The sequence below is a fragment of the Cyclopterus lumpus genome, chromosome 18 (genome assembly GCF_009769545.1).
Source record: "Cyclopterus lumpus isolate fCycLum1 chromosome 18, fCycLum1.pri, whole genome shotgun sequence".
In the NCBI taxonomy this organism is placed as follows: domain Eukaryota; kingdom Metazoa; phylum Chordata; class Actinopteri; order Perciformes; family Cyclopteridae; genus Cyclopterus; species Cyclopterus lumpus.
Window position 1 is genome coordinate 121,857 of NC_046983.1, and position 19,538 is coordinate 141,394.

Below are 19,538 nucleotides of genomic sequence, written 5' to 3' on the forward strand. Positions count from 1 at the left end.
GTAATTTACTCTTTCTGAAACTCTTATACTCTCATAAACAACCTTCAACGGTTTCTACTTCTAAACCGTCTACCTGTCTCTTGGACCCCATCCAGACGAGGCCTCCTGCCATGGCCCTGCAAATGCACCCCCCTCCTCTCTTCCTCCTTCTGTTTCATGGATTGTGGAGGTCTGGATCTTGGTCCATGCCTACTACTCATTATTCATAATGTATTTCATATTTATTAAATGTGTTGTAACTCTGAAAGGTTTTTCCTGATCCGATGTGAGGTCAAAGGTCAGGGATGTCGTATGTGTACAGATTGTAAAGCCCTCTGAGGGGAGGTTGTCACTTGTGATTCTGGGCTATACAAAATAAACTGAATTGAGTAATAGTACTGTGATAAACACGTGACACGTGAGAGACGTCATCATATGCGAAAACGTCACAGTCTGCAGGGGGCGGGCTTTGCCCTGATGAAGCCCCTCTGTGATTGGCGGTGTAAGAAGAGCAGGTGTGACGTCACACAGTTGGGGGAGGAGGAGTGAAGCGCAGTGACACCGTCCCGTCTCACTCTCGGTCTCACTCTCCGTCTCTCTTGTCGATTCACCGACCGTCTTCCAACCGAAGCATCTGCAGCAGCGGCGGAAGGCTCGTGCCGTCACAGCGGAACATCGCGCGCAGCCCTCCACCTTCATCCTCTTCTTCATCATGTCCGGCACCAAGGAGGAGGACCGAAAAGGCTCCAGCGAGTGGCGGAACTTCTTCTGGAACCCACGGACTCACGAGCTGCTGGGCCGAACCGCCTCGAGCTGGGGTGAGTCCGCCCCGCCCCCTCTGGCCCGTCTCTCTCCCTTGAGCCTCTCGACCTTCATTTAAATAATCTTATCTGAGCCTCTCTGAATAATTATGATAATAACAATAATAACTATCAATACTACAACTTGTTCTATCCCCCCCCACCCACTCCCGGTCTATATAATAATGATAATATTATTATTAACGATAGTAAAAAAAAAACAACAATAGTAACAATAATAATAACAATAGTAACAAGAGAAATAGTAACAATAATATTAATAATGATCAATATGACAACCAGTTTTCTGTGTAATGTGAAGGTCTCTCTCAGCACAGGTCTATATAATAATGATAACAATAATAATAATGATAACAATAATGATCAATATTACAACCTGTTCTCTCGCGCTCTCTCTCTCTCTGTGGAATGTGAAGGTCTCTCTACCTCTCTCCCCCAGGTCTATATAATAATATTATAATAATAACATCAACAATAATCTCTCTACCTCTCTCTTCTTCACATCTGCATTTATCAGGTCAATCTATATGATCTATTCTAATGATATTGATGATAGATAAATGTCAATGTTGATACTCTTTATATATAATATGAATCCTAAATTGAAGTTACAAGGATTAATGGTTTGATTAATCAATAATGAAAACAATGGCTAGTTGTATTAGTAAAGGTCTCAGAATATTATGATTAAATAAATAAACATCAACAAGTTAATACTGTGTTTGGTTTCTTCTTACAGCTAGTGAGTGAACAGCTGAATGTGACTCTAGAATAGAAGATGTGCAGTGACTCGAGAATAGAAGATGTGAGGTGACTCTAGAATAGAAGATGTGAGGTGACTCGAGAATAGAAGATGTGCAGTGACTCTAGAATAGAAGATGTGAGGTGACTCGAGAATAGAAGATGTGCAGTGACTCTAGAATAGAAGATGTGAGGTGACTCTAGAATAGAAGATGTGAGGTGACTCGAGAATAGAAGATGTGCAGTGACTCTAGAATAGAAGATGCGCAGTGACTCTAGAATAGAAGATGTGCAGTGACTCTAGAATAGAAGATGTGAGGTGACTCTAGAATAGAAGATGTGAGGTGACTCTAGAATAGAAGATGTGAGGTGACTCTAGAATAGAAGATGTGCAGTGACTCTAGAATAGAAGATGTGCAGTGACTCTAGAATAGAAGATGCGCAGTGACTCTAGAATAGAAGATGTGCAGTGACTCTAGAATAGAAGATGCGCAGTGACTCTAGAATAGAAGATGTGCAGTGACTCTAGAATAGAAGATGTGCAGTGACTCTAGAATAGAAGATGTGCAGTGACTCTAGAATAGAAGATGTGAGGTGACTCTAGAATAGAAGATGTGCAGTGACTCTAGAATAGAAGATGCGCAGTGACTCTAGAATAGAAGATGTGCAGCGACTCTAGAATAGAAGATGTGCAGCGTCTCTAGAATAGAAGATGTGCAGTGACTCTAGAATAGAAGATGTGCAGTGACTCTAGAATAGAAGATGTGCAGTGACTCTAGAATAGAAGATGTGCAGCGACTCTAGAATAGAAGATGTGCAGTGACTCTAGAATAGAAGATGTGCACGACTCTAGAATAGAAGATGTGCAGTGACTCTAGAATAGAAGATGTGCAGCGACTCTAGAATAGAAGATGTGCACGACTCTAGAATAGAAGATGTGCAGTGACTCTAGAATAGAAGATGTGCACGACTCTAGAATAGAAGATGTGCAGTGACTCTAGAATAGAAGATGTGCAGTGACTCTAGAATAGAAGATGTGCACGACTCTAGAATAGAAGATGTGCAGTGACTCTAGAATAGAAGATGTGCACGACTCTAGAATAGAAGATGCGCAGTGACTCTAGAATAGAAGATGTGCAGTGACTCTAGAATAGAAGATGTGCAGCGACTCTAGAATAGAAGATGTGCAGTGACTCTAGAATAGAAGATGTGCAGTGACTCTAGAATAGAAGATGTGAGGTGACTCGAGAATAGAAGATGTGCAGTGACTCTAGAATAGAAGATGTGAGGTGACTCTAGAATAGAAGATGTGAGGTGACTCGAGAATAGAAGATGTGCAGTGACTCTAGAATAGAAGATGCGCAGTGACTCTAGAATAGAAGATGTGCAGTGACTCTAGAATAGAAGATGTGAGGTGACTCTAGAATAGAAGATGTGAGGTGACTTGAGAATAGAAGATGTGCAGTGACTCTAGAATAGAAGACGTGCAGTGACTCTAGAATAGAAGATGTGCAGTGACTCTAGAATAGAAGATGTGCAGTGACTCTAGAATAGAAGATGTGCAGCGACTCTAGAATAGAAGATGTGCAGCGACTCTAGAATAGAAGATGTGCAGTGACTCTAGAATAGAAGATGTGCAGTGACTCTAGAATAGAAGATGCGCAGTGACTCTAGAATAGAAGATGTGCAGTGACTCTAGAATAGAAGATGTGAGGTGACTCTAGAATAGAAGATGTGCAGTGACTCTAGAATAGAAGATGTGAGGTGACTCTAGAATAGAAGATGTGAGGTGACTCTAGAATAGAAGATGTGCAGTGACTCTAGAATAGAAGATGTGCAGTGACTCTAGAATAGAAGATGCGCAGTGACTCTAGAATAGAAGATGTGCAGTGACTCTAGAATAGAAGATGCGCAGTGACTCTAGAATAGAAGATGTGCAGTGACTCTAGAATAGAAGATGTGCAGTGACTCTAGAATAGAAGATGTGCAGTGACTCTAGAATAGAAGATGTGCAGTGACTCTAGAATAGAAGATGTGAGGTGACTCTAGAATAGAAGATGTGCAGTGACTCTAGAATAGAAGATGCGCAGTGACTCTAGAATAGAAGATGTGCAGCGACTCTAGAATAGAAGATGTGCAGCGTCTCTAGAATAGAAGATGTGCAGTGACTCTAGAATAGAAGATGTGCAGTGACTCTAGAATAGAAGATGTGCAGTGACTCTAGAATAGAAGATGTGCAGCGACTCTAGAATAGAAGATGTGCAGTGACTCTAGAATAGAAGATGTGCACGACTCTAGAATAGAAGATGTGCAGTGACTCTAGAATAGAAGATGTGCAGCGACTCTAGAATAGAAGATGTGCACGACTCTAGAATAGAAGATGTGCAGTGACTCTAGAATAGAAGATGTGCACGACTCTAGAATAGAAGATGTGCAGTGACTCTAGAATAGAAGATGTGCAGTGACTCTAGAATAGAAGATGTGCACGACTCTAGAATAGAAGATGTGCAGTGACTCTAGAATAGAAGATGTGCACGACTCTAGAATAGAAGATGCGCAGTGACTCTAGAATAGAAGATGTGCAGTGACTCTAGAATAGAAGATGTGCAGCGACTCTAGAATAGAAGATGTGCAGTGACTCTAGAATAGAAGATGTGCAGTGACTCTAGAATAGAAGATGTGAGGTGACTCTAGAATAGAAGATGTGCAGTGACTCTAGAATAGAAGATGTGCAGCGTCTCTAGAATAGAAGATGTGCAGCGACTCTAGAATAGAAGATGTGCAGTGACTCTAGAATAGAAGATGTGCAGTGACTCTAGAATAGAAGATGCGCAGTGACTCTAGAATAGAAGATGTGCAGTGACTCTAGAGTAGAAGATGTGCAGCGACTCTAGAATAGAAGATGTGCAGTGACTCTAGAATAGAAGATGTGCAGTGACTCTAGAATAGAAGATGTGCACGACTCTAGAATAGAAGATGTGCAGTGACTCTAGAATAGAAGATGTGCACGACTCTAGAATAGAAGATGCGCAGTGACTCTAGAATAGAAGATGTGCAGTGACTCTAGAATAGAAGATGTGCAGTGACTCTAGAATAGAAGATGTGCAGCGACTCTAGAATAGAAGATGTGAGGTGACTCTAGAATAGAAGATGTGAGGCGACTCTAGAATAGAATATGTGAGGTGACTCTAGAATAGAAGATGTGCAGTGACTCTAGAATAGAAGATGTGCAGTGACTCTAGAATAGAAGATGTGCAGCGACTCTAGAATAGAAGATGTGCAGCGACTCTAGAATAGAAGATGTGCAACGACTCTAGAATAGAAGATGTGCAGTGACTCTAGAATAGAAGATGTGCACGACTCTAGAATAGAAGATGTGCAGTGACTCTAGAATAGAAGATGTGCACGACTCTAGAATAGAAGATGTGCAGTGACTCTAGAATAGAAGATGTGCAGTGACTCTAGAATAGAAGATGTGAGGTTACTCTAGAATAGAAGATGTGAGGTTACTCTAGAATAGAAGACGTGCAGTGACTCTAGAATAGAAGATGTGCAGTGACTCTAGAATAGAAGATGTGCACGACTCTAGAATAGAAGATGTGAGGTGTCTCTAGAATAGAAGATGTGCAGCGACTCTAGAATAGAAGATGTGCAGTGACTCTAGAATAGAAGATGTGCACGACTCTAGAATAGAAGATGTGAGGTGACTCTAGAATAGAAGATGTGCAGTGACTCTAGAATAGAAGATGTGCACGACTCTAGAATAGAAGATGTGAGGTGACTCTAGAATAGAAGATGTGCAGTGACTCTAGAATAGAAGATGTGCACGACTCTAGAATAGAAGCTGTGCATGACTCTAGAATAGAAGCTGTAGAACTGCAAACTGACTGCTGGTAATGCCAATTAAAAGTGACCAATAAGAAGATGAGAAAAAGAGACAGACTGAGAGATTATACCCTCCCCCTCTTCTCCTCTCCTCCCAACACACACTGAATGTAGGTCAGCGAGCAGGGGGCGGGGCTAAACTCAAGAGGATTATAAAGATGATATTAGAGGAGAGGAGGGGGAGGAGAGGATGTAAAGTGCTTGACTGTATAATAATCCCTCCCCTGTTGTCTCCCCCTTCAGGTCTGATCCTGCTCTTTTACCTGATCTTCTATCTGTTTCTGGCGGGGATGTTCGTTCTAACCATGTACATCATGCTGCTGACACTCGATGACTACAAACCTACCTGGCAGGACCGTCTGGCCACTCCAGGTGACAAAAACAAACACGCAAAGTCTTGTTTGTGTGTTTCATGGATGTTGTAAGGCTGGTTAAAAATCAGCCGTTTATCGGTTAACGAGGACATGTGTTTTCATGTTTCAGGGATGATGATTCGTCCAAAGGGCAATCAGTTGGAGATAAGTTTCTCCGTCTCAGAAACGGAGAGCTGGGACGGTTTCATCCACAACCTCAACCACTTTCTGTCTCGTAAGATTCACGTTAATTAATCTTAATATTTAATGATGTGGTGCAATCAATCGTTATGGATTATTAATTTGATAATGTGGAGCGACTTCATATTTACAGTTTATGGTACTACAAGCTCTCTAGTGGGGTAATATGGTACTATAAGCTCTTTATTGGGGTAATGTGGTACTATGAGCTCTTTAGTTGGGTCATATGGTACTATGAGCTCTTTTGTGGGGTAATATGGTACTACGAGCTCTTTAGTGGGGTAATGTGGTAATATGAGTGCTCTAGTTGGGTAATATGGTACTATGAGTTCTTTAGTGGGGTAATGTGGTACTATGAGTGCTCTAGTTGGGTCATATGGTACTATGAGCTCTTAAGTGGGGTAATGTGGTACTACGAGCTCTTTAGTGGGGTAATGTGGTACTATGAGTGCTCTAGTTGGGTAATATGGTACTATGAGTTCTTTAGTAGGGTAATGTGGTACTATGAGTGCTCTAGTGGGGTAATATGGTACTATGAGTTCTTTAGTGGGGTAATGTGGTACTATGAGTGCTCTAGTGGGGTAATATGGTACTATGAGCGCTCTAGTTGGGTAATATGATAATATGAGCTTATTGGGGAAGCTCTCTAGTGAGGTAATATGGTACTACAAGCTCTTCGTTGTGGTAATATGGTACTATAAGCTCTCTACTGGGGTAATATGGTACTATGAGCTCTTTAGAGGGGCAATATGGTACTATAAGCTCTCTAGTGGGGTAATATGGTACTATGAGTGCTTTCTTGGGGTAATTTGGCACTATGAGCTCTCTAGTGGGGTAATATGGTACTGGCAATATGGTACTATGAGCTCTTTAGTGGGGTAATTTGGCACTATGAGCTCTCTAGTGGGGTAATATGGTACTGGCAATATGTTACTACGAGCTCTCTAGTGGGGTAATATGGTACTACGAGCTCTTTAGTGGTGTAATATGTTACTACGAGCTCTCTAGTGGGGTAATATGGTACTATAAGGGGTGATACTATAAGCTCTCTAGTGGGGTAATATGTTACTACGAGCTCTCTAGTGGGGTAATATGTTACTATGAGCTCTCTAGTGGGGTAATATGTTACTACGAGCTCTCTAGTGGGGTAATATGGTACTACGAGCTCTTTAGTGGTGTAATATGTTACTACGAGCTCTCTAGTGGGGTAATATGGTACTATAAGGGGTGATACTATAAGCTCTCTAGTGGGGTAATATGTTACTACGAGCTCTCTAGTGGGGTAATATGTTACTATGAGCTCTCTAGTGGGGTAATATGTTACTACGAGCTCTTTAGTGGGGCAATATGGTACTACGAGCTCTTTAGTGAGGTAATTTGTTACTACGAGCTCTCTAGTGGGGTAATATGGTACTACGAGCTCTTTAGTGAGGTAATATGTTACTACGAGCTCTTTAGTGGGGCAATATGGTACTACAAGCTCTTTAGTGGGGTAATATGGTACTACGAGCTCTTTAGTGGGGTAATATGGTACTACGAGCTCTTTAGTGAGGTAATATGTTACTACGAGCTCTTTAGTGGGGCAATATGGTACTATAGGGTTTGTCTCCTACCAACAATTTAAAAAAAGATGCAGCAAACTACAAAAACAATCAAAAAAGGCAGTAAGATACGCTGTGTTTTCAACCTGTAAAACTCTCCACCGGTCTGCCTGTCTGTCTGCCTGCCTGCCTGTCTGTCTGCCTGTCTGTAGCATACAACAACAGCTATCAGGTTCAGACCAATGATAACTGCTCTCCAGATCAATACTTCATTCAAGAGGACAGTGGAGAGGTAATCCTGTCTGTCTGTCTGCCCGCCTCACCCTCCACCTGCCTGTCTCTCTGCCTGCCCGCCTCACCCTCCACTTGCCTATGTCTTCGCTTGCGTCCCTCACCCTCCACATGTCTGTCTATCTCACCCTCCACTTGCCTGCCTCTCTGTTTGCCCACCTCACCCTCCACCTGCCTGTCTCTCTGCCTGCCCACCTCACCCTCCACCTGCTGGTCTCTACCTTATTCTCTCACCCTCCACCTGTTTTTTCGATCCACCTGCTTGTCTCTCTGCCTTTTTGTCTCACCCTCCACCTGCCTGCCTGTCTCACCTTCGACTTGACTGTCTCTTTGCCTGCCTCTCTCTCTCCACCTGCCCTTCTCATCCCCACCTGCCTGTCTCACCCTCCACCTTTCTAGCTCGTTGCCTCTCTGTCTGTCTCACCCTCTGCCTTCTTGTCTCATCTTCCACCTGCCAGTCTCACTCTCCGCCTATCTGTCTGCAGGTCAGGAACAATCCCAAGCGCTCCTGTCAGTTTAATCGGACAATGTTGGAGGAGTGTTCGGGGATTTCTGATCGTTTCTATGGTTACAGCAGCGGTCAGCCCTGCATCCTCATCAAACTGAACCGGGTACGTTCATCATGATTAAGGAGGGAGTTTAAAAAAAAATAATTGAAGATTAGTTTATTTTTAAATGAGGCTCATTGTTGTGTATCTGGTTGCTATAATACTTAATATCTGCTCAGCAGCTCGTCACGCTACCGATTGAAGTTAACATAAAAAAGGGAAACCTTTTGTTGAGTTGTCGAGGTTGTATAGGATGTTGAGGTTAAAGCGGTTGTTGGGTTTGTAGGGGTTGTAAGGGTTCAGGGGTGTGGGGATTGTAGCGGTTGTTGGGGTTGTCGCAGTTGTTGGGGTTCAATTCAGTTTATTTTGTATAGCCCAATATCACAAATTTGCCTCAGAGGGCTTTACAATCTGTACACATAGACATCCCTGTCCCAGGACCTCACATCAAATCAGGAAAAACTCCCCAAAAATAACCTTTCACAGGGAAAAAAGGGAAGAAACCTTCAGGAGAGCAACAGAGGAGGATCCCTCTCCCCGGATGGACAGATGAATAGATGTCATGTGTACAGAATGAACAGAGTTACAGAGTTACATAAACACATTACACGAATATGACAATGTATGAATGGAACTCCAATCCATGAAACAGAAGGAGGTAGAGAGGAGGGGGGGCGGGGCATCAGCAGGGCCAATGGGAGGCCGGCTCACCAGCATCAGACACCTCCAGGTCCAATGGACCCTATGAGACGTGAAGTCACAACGACTCCGGGGAGGAAGCAGAGTTAATAAGGTGCAATGGAGAGATGTAAATTCATCCATAAGTAGAGAGAGAAGAGGAGATAGGTGCTCAGTGTATCCTAAAACATCCCCCAGCAGCCAATAAGCCTATAGCAGCATATCAAGGGGCTGGACCAGGGCAAACCATTGAAGAAGTTCATGAAGTTATTACTACTGAGGTACTACTACTACTACTACTACAACTACTACTACTACTGAGGTCTATAGGAATACACGGTTCCACAGAGCTGTGACTCAGCCTGGCTACAGTGCTAAAGAGAACCCTGGGGTTGTTCTTATTTTTCTCTATTACTGATGAGTAATAGGCTGCTCTGGCATTACGGAGAGCCTTTTTATATGTTTTAAGACTATCTCTCCAAACTAAGCGTGATTCTTCCAGATTGGTGGAACGCCATATGCTTTCGAGCTTTCGTGAAGTTTGCTTTAGGTCGCGGGTCTGAGGGTTCTACCAGGGAGCAAACCTCCTTTGCCTCACTGTCTTTTTCTTTAGTGGTGCTATCGAGTTTAGTGTCATTCTCAGTGAGCCTGTAGCACTATCGACAATATGATCAATCTGGGACGGACTAAAGTTAGCACAGGAGTCCTCCGTCACATTGAGACGTGGTATTGAATCAAATGCAGAAGGAATCGCTTTAGAATTGGCTGTAATGTTTTCCAGGTTGGATGTGAAAGACTAAGAACAAGGCTTTCAAATGAGTTGTAGTTTAGTTTAGGTTTAGGATTCATTAATAGGCTTGAGTCAAAGATGGCTGCTACTCCACCTCCTCGGCCGGTGCCTCGAGGAATGTGAGTATTAATATGACTTGGAGGAGTTGATTCATTTAGGCTGACATATTCTTCATGGCTCAGCCAGGTTTCAGTAAGACACAATAAATCAATGTGATTGTCTGATATTAAATCATTTACTAATACAGCTTTAGATGACAGAGATCTAATATGTAGGAGTCCACATTTAATTCTCCTGTTTTGTTGCACTGTGGCAGTAGTGATGTTAACCTGTATGAGGTTATTTTGTATGACTCCTCTTCTGGTTACTTTTGATTTAATTAATTTAAGTGGCCGTGGGACAGACACAGTCTCTATAGAGTTAAGGTTAAGGGTGGGTAACTGCTCCAATGGAAGTGCAGAGAAGGGTGGAAGACTACAACTCTGCTTCTGCTTCCTGATCTGAACTCTGGGTCATGGATTAAGTCCGTTAATCAACTTGGCCATGTTCGCAGAAATGAGACGCGCTCCATCCCAAGTGGGATGAATGCCGTCTTGACTCATCAGATCAGGCTTTCCCCAGAAAGTCTGCCAGTTATCTATGTAGCCCACATTGTTTGCTGGACAGACTTGTGTCCTTCACGTAGACTTGTGCCCTTCACGTAGACTTGTGCTCTTACCCGAGACTCGTGCCCTTCACATAGACTTGAGTTCTTCACGTAGACTCGTGCCCTTCACATAGACTCTTCCCCTTCACGGAGTCCTGTGCCCTTCACGTAGACTTGTGCCCTTCACGTAGACTTGAGTCCTTCACGTAGACTCGTGCCCTTCACATAGACTCGTGCCCTTCACATAGACTCGTGCCCTTCATGGAGTCCTGTGCTCTTCACGTAGACTTGAGTCCTTCACGTAGACTTGTGCCCTTCACGTAGACTCGTGCCCTTCACATAGACTCGTGCCCTTCACGTAGACTTGAGTCCTTCACGTAGACTTGAGTCCTTCACGTAGACTCGTGCCCTTCACATAGACTCGTGCCCTTCACGGAGTCCTGTGCCCTTCACGTAGACTTGTGCCCTTCACGTAGACTTGAGTCCTTCACGTAGACTCGTGCCCTTCACGTAGACTCGTGCCCTTCACTGTGTCCTGTGCCCTTCACTGAGTCCTGTGCCCTTGACTCTTCATCTTATCTGCTATACTTGACAGAATATGAAACTGTCTCACTGATGAATGTCTCTGAGGACAAACACAAGCCGCCTGACATTGAAGCCACTTTCGAAGCTGATTGGCTGACTGACCTGTCAATAAGTCATCAGCAGCGCGAGGGGCGGGTCCAGAGAGCTCAGGAGACAGGTGTTCTGAGAGGAAGCTGAACATCTCCTTTAACCAGGTGGTTTCCTGCAGGACGACATGGAAGCAGACATGTATACGTCCATATATATATATATATATATATATATATATATTAGTGATGGCGAGATGAAGCTTCCTGAAGCATTGAAGCTTCCCATCCAATTGGCATCATGAGCTGAAGCTTCATGATGCTTCATTTGCTCTACTGCGCCATCAAGTGGACAATAAATGTAACACAGGCAGCGTGATTATAACACCGTGACTTTGGTGAGTGTGAAGCTTTGAATTGAATAAATGAACGAATGATGTTTGTGATGCCAATACATGAATAAAAAACACAGAGACTGCAAAAAGAGAGATCCACAGAAATTAATATCACAAAACTCTCCTGACCTGTTTGTCTGTTAACCTGTCTGTCTCGCCAGGTCATCGGTATGTTGCCAGGAAAGGACAGTCAGTCTCCTTATGTCACCTGTGGAGCCAAGGTCTGAATCTCTCTGTCTGTCTGAATCTGTCCGTCTGTGCTACATCCTGTCTCAGTGTTCTTGTGTACTGGTCAATGTTTTTATGTGAACTACACACTGATTAAACATGATTACAAGGACAAGAGTGTGATACCGGCAGCAGGTTTCTGACAGCTGTGATGAACTCCGGCCACACTGGACCTCGGACACCAAACCTTACGTGGTTCTACAATCGAGGAAAAGAGGAAGACCACCTCTCCTCTCCGTCATGCTGCAAAGGACTTTCGGGGATATTGGCTTCATCGCCTCATGAGAAACCTGAATTTAGAGTCGGTTACCATGGACAACTTCACATCTTCATTTCAACACAACAGTTGGTTCAGCAACATCAAATTGCACCGTAACATGGGTCTGTCCCTGGGTTAGACTGTCGTGGTTCACTAGGTTGACATTTCCCCAGTTGCAAACATCAGCTCACGCTAATGCTACATTGGCTAAGTATTACCGCTGTTCGTCGTTCATCTTGTAGACGGACAACATGCCACCGTCATGTCAACAGGAAGTGGACTTTCCAAACCAGAGAGGAGAACTTCTTGTAGACGGACAACATGCCACCGTCATGTCAACAGGAAGTGGACTTTCCAACCAGAGAGGATAACTTCTTGTAGACGGACAACATGCCACCGTCATGTCAACAGGAAGTGGACGTTCCCACCGGAGAGGAGAACTTCTTGTAGACGGACAACATGCCACCGTCATGTCAACAGGAAGTGGACTTTCCAAACCAGAGAGGAGAACTTCTTGTAGACGGACAACATGCCACCGTCATGTCAACAGGAAGTGGACTTTCCCACCAGAGAGGAGAACTTCTTGTAGACGGACAACATGCGACTGTCATGTCAACAGGAAGTGGACTTTCCAACCAGAGAGGAGAACTTCTTGTAGACGGACAACATGCCACCGTCATGTCAACAGGAAGTGGACGTTCCCACCGGAGAGGAGAACTTCTTGTAGACGGACAACATGCCACCGTCATGTCAACAGGAAGTGGACGTTCCCACCGGAGAGGAGAACTTCTTGTAGACGGACAACATGCCACCGTCATGTCAACAGGAAGTGGACGTTCCCACCGGAGAGGAGAACTTCTTGTAGACGGACAACATGCCACCATCATGTCAAGAGAACTTACTGGTGAAACTGAGATCTGAATCATTTCTCTCTTCACATTAAGACAATGAGAGCAACAATCTACTCGAATCACTCCCCGAATACAGGAGGGTCTGTCCGTCTGTCTGTATCTCATCTGTTGTCTCCATCTTTTCATCCTTCCATCATCAGATGTACAGAGTGGAGAAGGATGAGTGGGTAAAACCTGTTGAACCAGAATCGCAACATGGAACCACAGTAACAACATAGAAGTACAGAGCTGTAACGTAAATCCAGAGTTACAACGTAGAACCACAGAGCCGCAACATAGAACCACATAGAACCACATAGTTAAAACGTAGAACCACAAAGTGGTAACGTAGAATCTCAGAGCCGCAACATAGAACCACAGAGATAACAGAGTAACAATGTAGAACCACAAAGTAACAACGTAGAAGTACAGAGCCACAAATTAGAACCACACAGTTAAAACGTAGAACCACAAAGTTACAATGTAGAACCACAAAGTGGCAACGTAGAACCACAAAGTTACAATGTAGAACCACAGAGCCGCAACTTAGAACCACAGTTACAACGTAGAACCACATATAAACAGTTTTTGTCATTGATGACAGACCTGAATTGAGGTATTGATCAGTGTGTGCGTGTGTGTATGTGTGTTTGTGTGCGCAGAGAATGGACAGTGATAAAATTGGACCTCTGGCGTACTACCCTCCTAATGGAACCTTCAACCTCATGTACTACCCGTACTACGGCAAGAAAGCTCAGGTAACAAACTCATTACACACTGAAAATCATATTAATAGATCTGTCTCGGGGATCCAAGTGAGCAGATCCTCTTTGGTTTACTGAAGTAAATCTATCATGTGTTCATCTCATAGGGGTCCAGTAGATCGGTTTGATCCATTAGATCCAGTAGATCAGTTGGCTCCAGTAAACCAGGTCGATCAGTTGGCTCCTTGAAACCAGTTAGATCAGTTGGATCCAGTAGACCAGGTAGCTCAGTTGGATCCAGTACATTAGTTGGCTCCAGTAGAACAGGTAGATCAGTTGGATCCAGGATGTCAGTTGACTCCAGTAGACCAGGTAGTTCAGTTGGATCCAGGACATCAGTTGGCTCCAGTAGACCAGGTAGATCAGTTGGCTCCAGTAGACCATGTAGATCAGTTGGATCCAGGACATCAGTTGGCTCCAGTAGACCAGGTACATCAGTTGGCTCCAGTAGATCAGGTAGCTCAGTTGGATCCAGTATATCAGTTGGCTGCAGTAGACCAGGTAGTTCAGTTGGATCCAGTACATCAGTTGGCTCCAGTAGACCAGGTAGCTCAGTTGGCTACAGTAGACCAAGTAGACCAGTTGGCTCCAGTAGACCAGGTAGATCAGTTGGCTCCAGTAGACCAGGTAGCTCAGTTGGATCCAATATATCAGTTGGCTCCAGTAGACCAGGTAGCTCAGTTGGATCCAGGATGTCAGTTGGCTCCAGTAGACCAGGTAGATCAGTTGGCTCCAGTAGACCAGGTAGATCAGTTGGCTCCAGTAGACCAGGTAGCTCAGTTGGATCCAGTATATCAGTTGGCTGCAGTAGACCAGGTAGCTCAGTTGGATCCAGGATGTCAGTTGACTCCAGTAGACCAGGTAGCTCAGTTGGATCCAGGACATCAGTTGGCTCCAGTGGACCAGGTAGATCAGTTGGCTCTAGTATAACAGGTAGTTCAGTTGGATCCAGTACATCAGTTGGCTCCAGTAGACCAGGTAGCTCAGTTGGCTACAGTAGACCAAGTAGCTCAGTTGGCTACAGTAGACCAAGTAGACCAGTTGGCTCCAGTAGACCAGGTAGATCAGTTGGATCCAGGACATCAGTTGACTGCAGTAGACCAGGTATATCAGTTGGCTCCAGTAGACCAGGTAGCTCAGTTGGATCCAATATATCAGTTGGCTCCAGTAGACCAGGTAGCTCAGTTGGATCCAGGATGTCAGTTGGCTCCAGTAGACCAGGTAGCTCAGTTGGATCCAGGACATCAGTTGGCTCCAGTAGACCAGGTAGCTCAGTTGGATCCAGTACATAAGTTGGCTCCAGTAGGCCAGGTAGCTCAGTTGGCTCCAGTAGACCAGGTAGATCAGTTGGCTCCAGTAGACCAGGTAGCTCAGTTGGCTCCAGTAGGCCAGGTAGCTCAGTTTGCTCCAGTAGACCAGGTAGATCAGTTGGCTCCAGTAGACCAGGTAGCTCAGTTGGCTCCAGTAGACCAGTTGCTCAGTTGGCTCCAGTAGACCAGGTAGCTCAGTTGGATCCAGGACATCAGTTGGCTTCAGTTGGATCCAGTACATACGTTGGCTCCAGTAGGCCAGGTAGCTCAGTTTGCTCCAGTAGACCAGGTAGATCAGTTGGCTCCAGTAGACCAGGTAGCTCAGTTGGATCCAGTACATCAGTTGGCTCCAGTAGACCAGGTAGCTCAGTTGGCTAAAGTAGACCAGGTAGATCAGTTGGCTCCAGTATACCAGGTAGCTCAGTTGGCTCCAGTAGACCAGGTAGCTCAGTTGGATCCAGTAGATCAGGTAGCTCAGTTGGATCCAGTAGATCAGGTAGCTCAGTTGGATCCAGTATACCAAGCAGCTCAGTTGGCTCCAGTAGACCAGGTAGCTCAGTTGGATCCAGTACATACGTTGGCTTCAGTAGGCCAGGTAGCTCAGTTGGCTCCAGTAGACCAGGTAGATCACTTGGCTCCAGTAGACCAGGTAGCTCAGTTGGCTCCAGTAGGCCAGGTAGCTCAGTTGGCTCCAGTAGACCAGGTAGCTCAGTTGGCTCCAGTAGGCCAGGTAGCTCAGTTGGCTCCAGTAGACCAGGTAGATCAGTTGGCTCCAGTAGACCAGGTAGCTCAGTTGGCTCCAGTAGGCCAGGTAGCTCAGTTGGCTCCAGTAGACCAGGTAGATCACTTGGCTCCAGTAGACCAGGTAGCTCAGTTGGCTCCAGTAGGCCAGGTAGCTCAGTTTGCTCCAGTAGACCAGGTAGATCAGTTGGCTCCAGTAGACCAGGTAGCTCAGTTGGCTCCAGTAGACCAGGTAGCTCAGTTGGATCCAGTACATCAGTTGGCTCCAGTAGACCAGGTAGATCAGTTGGATCCAGTACATCAGTTGGCTCCAGTAGACCAGGTAGATCAGTTGGATCCAGGACATCAGTTGGCTCCAGTAGACCCAGAAGATTTGTGGTGTCAGATACATGATATTACTTCCTTATGGAACTAGTGAGAGTGTACTCACTCCAGTGATGCCATATAGCTTAGTGTGTGATGTGTTCAAAGTCTCAGGTAAACCAAAATCAGTGTGTGATGTGTTCAATGTCTCAGGTAAACCCAAATCAGTGTGTGATGTGTTCAATGTCTCAGGTAAACTACACTCAGTGTGTGATGTGTTCAATGTCTCAGGTAAACTACACTCAGTGTGTGATGTGTTCAATGTCTCAGGTAAACTACACTCAGCCTCTTGTGGCCGTGAAGTTCCTGAACGCCTCTCTGAACACCGACATCAACGTCGAGTGTAAAATCAACTCCAACACGCTCGCTGAAGGCAGCGAGAGAGACAAGTTCGCCGGACGGATTTCCTTCAAACTGCGAATCAACGACAAATAGACACACACACACACACACACACACACAGCTGCAAAATTGACACAATTTGCCCTCAAACACACCTTTGTGTATCCAAGTGTTAGAAACCTTTGATCACAGCCGGTTGTCCCCGGTATTCTGATCCTTGACTGCTTTAACTCAAACAAACAGAAAACGACCAATCAGCACGCACGCATGCTGTGATGTCACTGAGGACGTACTGGTGGAGCTTCACCTCTGTCATTGCATGAAAACCAAATTATTGATTACACAGCTGATCAGTGTTTTTATTCATGTCACATATTTATTACTTATGTATTTGGGTTATGATGTTTCTTTGGTTGTTTTTGGGGGAGGGGGGGGTTGGGTTCATTCAGTTCAGAAAATAATTTACAAGTGTCAAAAGGAACAAGTTCCTAAAAAAAAATTCTGGTCTGTTTCCTTATGGGTTGCCATCGAAGCAGGTGCCAATCAGATGCTAGCTTTAGTAACCATGGCAACAGTGTTGGTGTCATGTCTTTTCCTTTGTCTGTTAGTTTATTAGAGGATTAATCCGTGAATTACTTGTTGTTTGTCTTTGTTTACTATTGTCAACTGTTACCGTCTCCTCACCTGTCAATCACTCTTGTCTTGCCACCTGGACACGCCCATCCACTCTAAAGAGTGACCAATCAGATCGTTCTGCTGTATGATGTCGTATGATACTTCCCTGTGATCGGTTGATTTCTCCTGCCTTGAAAGTTCCTTGTGTTTAACAGACAATAAAAAATTAAGAAATTAGTCTGTTTGGTTAATGGAGAGATTTAAAGACGACAAAGTCTTTCATGTTCAAAGACTACAAACGTCAACACTTCCAGGTTCAAAGACTACAAACGTCAACACTACCATGAGTAATACCATAAATAATGCCATAAATAAGTGCTTATCTGTTTTTATTCAAGGTATAGTCGGAAAAGATGTGTTTTTCAGGCGGACGATGTAGAGACTTTCTGCTGTCACTGAGGAGCTCGTTCCACCACTGAGGAGCTCGTTCCACCACTGAGGAGATCGTTCCACCACTGAGGAGCTTGTTCCACCATTGAGGAGATCGTTCCACCACTGAGGAGCTCGTTCCACCATTGAGGAGCTTGTTCCTCCACTGAGGAGCTCGTTCCACCATTGAGGAGCTCGTTCCACCATTGAGGAGATCGTTCCACCACTGAGGAGCTTGTTCCACCATTGAGGAGCTCGTTCCACCATTGAGGAGCTCGTTCCACCATTGAGGAGCTCGTTCCACCATTGAGGAGCTCGTTCCACCACTGAGGAGCTCGTTCCACCATTGAGGAGCTCGTTCCACCACTGAGGAGCTCGTTCCACCATTGAGGAGCTCGTTCCACCACTGAGGAGCTCGTTCCACCATTGAGGAGCTCGTTCCACCACTGAGGAGCTCGTTCCACCACTGAGGAGCTCGTTCCACCACTGAGGAGCTCGTTCCTCCATTGAGGAGCTCGTTCCACCACTGAGGAGATCGTTCCACCACTGAGGAGCCAGGACAGCAAACAGTATTGATTTTGTAGAGTGATTAGCTCGCAGTGAAGGGAGCGGAAGAGCAGAGTAGTGTGGGTGAACTTAGGTTAAAGACCAGTCGAGCTGCTGTATTCTGGATGAGCTGCAGAGGTCAGAAGGCCTTAGCAGGTAGACCTGCCAGGAGGGAGTTACAGTAGTCTAGCCGCGAGGTGATCAGAGCCTGGACCGGAACCTGTGCCACCTTCTGAGTAAGAAGAGATCGTATTCTCCTGATGTTATGCAGCATGTACCTACAGGAACGTGTTGTCGCAGTAATGTTGGCAGTCGGAGAGTTGACTGTCAAGTGTCACACCGAGGTTCCTCGCAGTCGGGCTCGGGGTCAACACGGAGTTGTTGAAGGTAATAGTAAATTCATGGGTGGTCAGGTCGTGGGTGGGAGAGCCTTTCCCTTGAAGGAGAAGTAGTTCAGTTTTGTCAGGGTTGATTTTCAGGTGGTGTGCGGACATCCAGGTCAACACTTCCAGGTTTATCACATAATCTGGAGGCACAAAATAAACCATTATATAATGATTTAATTACAATACATGTTTTGTTAGTTCTCTCCACAAGACAACACCTTTTAAAATGCTCTTTTTCTGAATGGAGTTTGGTTTGATCGGTTCTAGGTCCTGAACAGTCGGTTGGACAGTCGGTCCCCAGGACAGTCTGTTAGATAGTTGGTCCACAGGACAGACGGTCTACAGAACAGTCGGTTGGACAGTCGGTCGGTCCACAGAACAGTCACTTAGTTTGGAGATAGTCTTAAAACATATAAAAGGGCTCTCCGTAATGCCAGAGCAGCCTATTACTCATCAGTAATAGAGAAAAATAAGAACAACCCCAGGGTTCTCTTTAGCACTGTAGCCAGGCTGACAGAGAGTCACAGCTCTGTGGAGCCGTGTATTCCTATAGACCTCAGTAGTAATGACTTCATGCCCTGGTGTATATTTGGATAGCTTTTCTCCCATTAACCTAGACCAATTGTCTTCAACGGTTTCTACTTCTAAACCGTCTACCTGTCTCTTGGACCCCATCCCAACGAGGCTGCTTAAAGACATGTTGCCTTTAATTGGCACCTCTCTGCTGGATATTGTTAATGTGTCTTTGCTAACAGGCCATGTACCACATTCCTTCAAAGTAGCTGTAATTAAACCTCTCCTGAAGAAGACCACTCTTAATCCAGAGGTGTTGGCTAACTACAGACCGATCTCTAACCTTCCCTTCCTCTCTAAGATCCTTGAGAAAGTAGGACTCATCTCTGTACTGGTCTTGTTAGACCTTAGTGCTGATAAAGGACTCATCTCTGTACTGGTATTATTAGACCTTAGTGCTGATAGAGGACTCATCTATGTACTGGTCTTGTTAGACGTTAGTGCTAATAAAGGACTCATCTCCGTACTGGTCTTGTTAGACCTTAGTACTGATAAAGGACTCATCTCTGTACTGGTCTTGTTAGACCTTAGTGCTAATAAAGGACTCATCTCCGTACTGGTCTTGTTAGACCTTAGTACTGATAAAGGACTCATCTCTGTACTGGTCTTGTT

General features: G+C 44.9%; 1 protein-coding gene across 1 annotated transcript; it reads left to right on the forward strand.

Moving 5' to 3' along the window:
- Positions 1 to 509: 509 nt before the first annotated feature.
- On the forward strand, positions 510 to 17,229 carry atp1b2a (ATPase Na+/K+ transporting subunit beta 2a). The gene is made up of 8 exons (XM_034556985.1): positions 510 to 797; positions 5,670 to 5,798; positions 5,910 to 6,014; positions 7,734 to 7,813; positions 8,298 to 8,423; positions 11,642 to 11,701; positions 13,520 to 13,615; positions 16,306 to 17,229. Exons 1-8 carry the CDS (start codon positions 692 to 694, stop codon positions 16,468 to 16,470), a joined length of 867 nt encoding a protein of 288 aa, XP_034412876.1. The 5' UTR covers positions 510 to 691; the 3' UTR covers positions 16,471 to 17,229.
- The last annotated feature ends 2,309 nt before the right edge of the window (positions 17,230 to 19,538 follow it).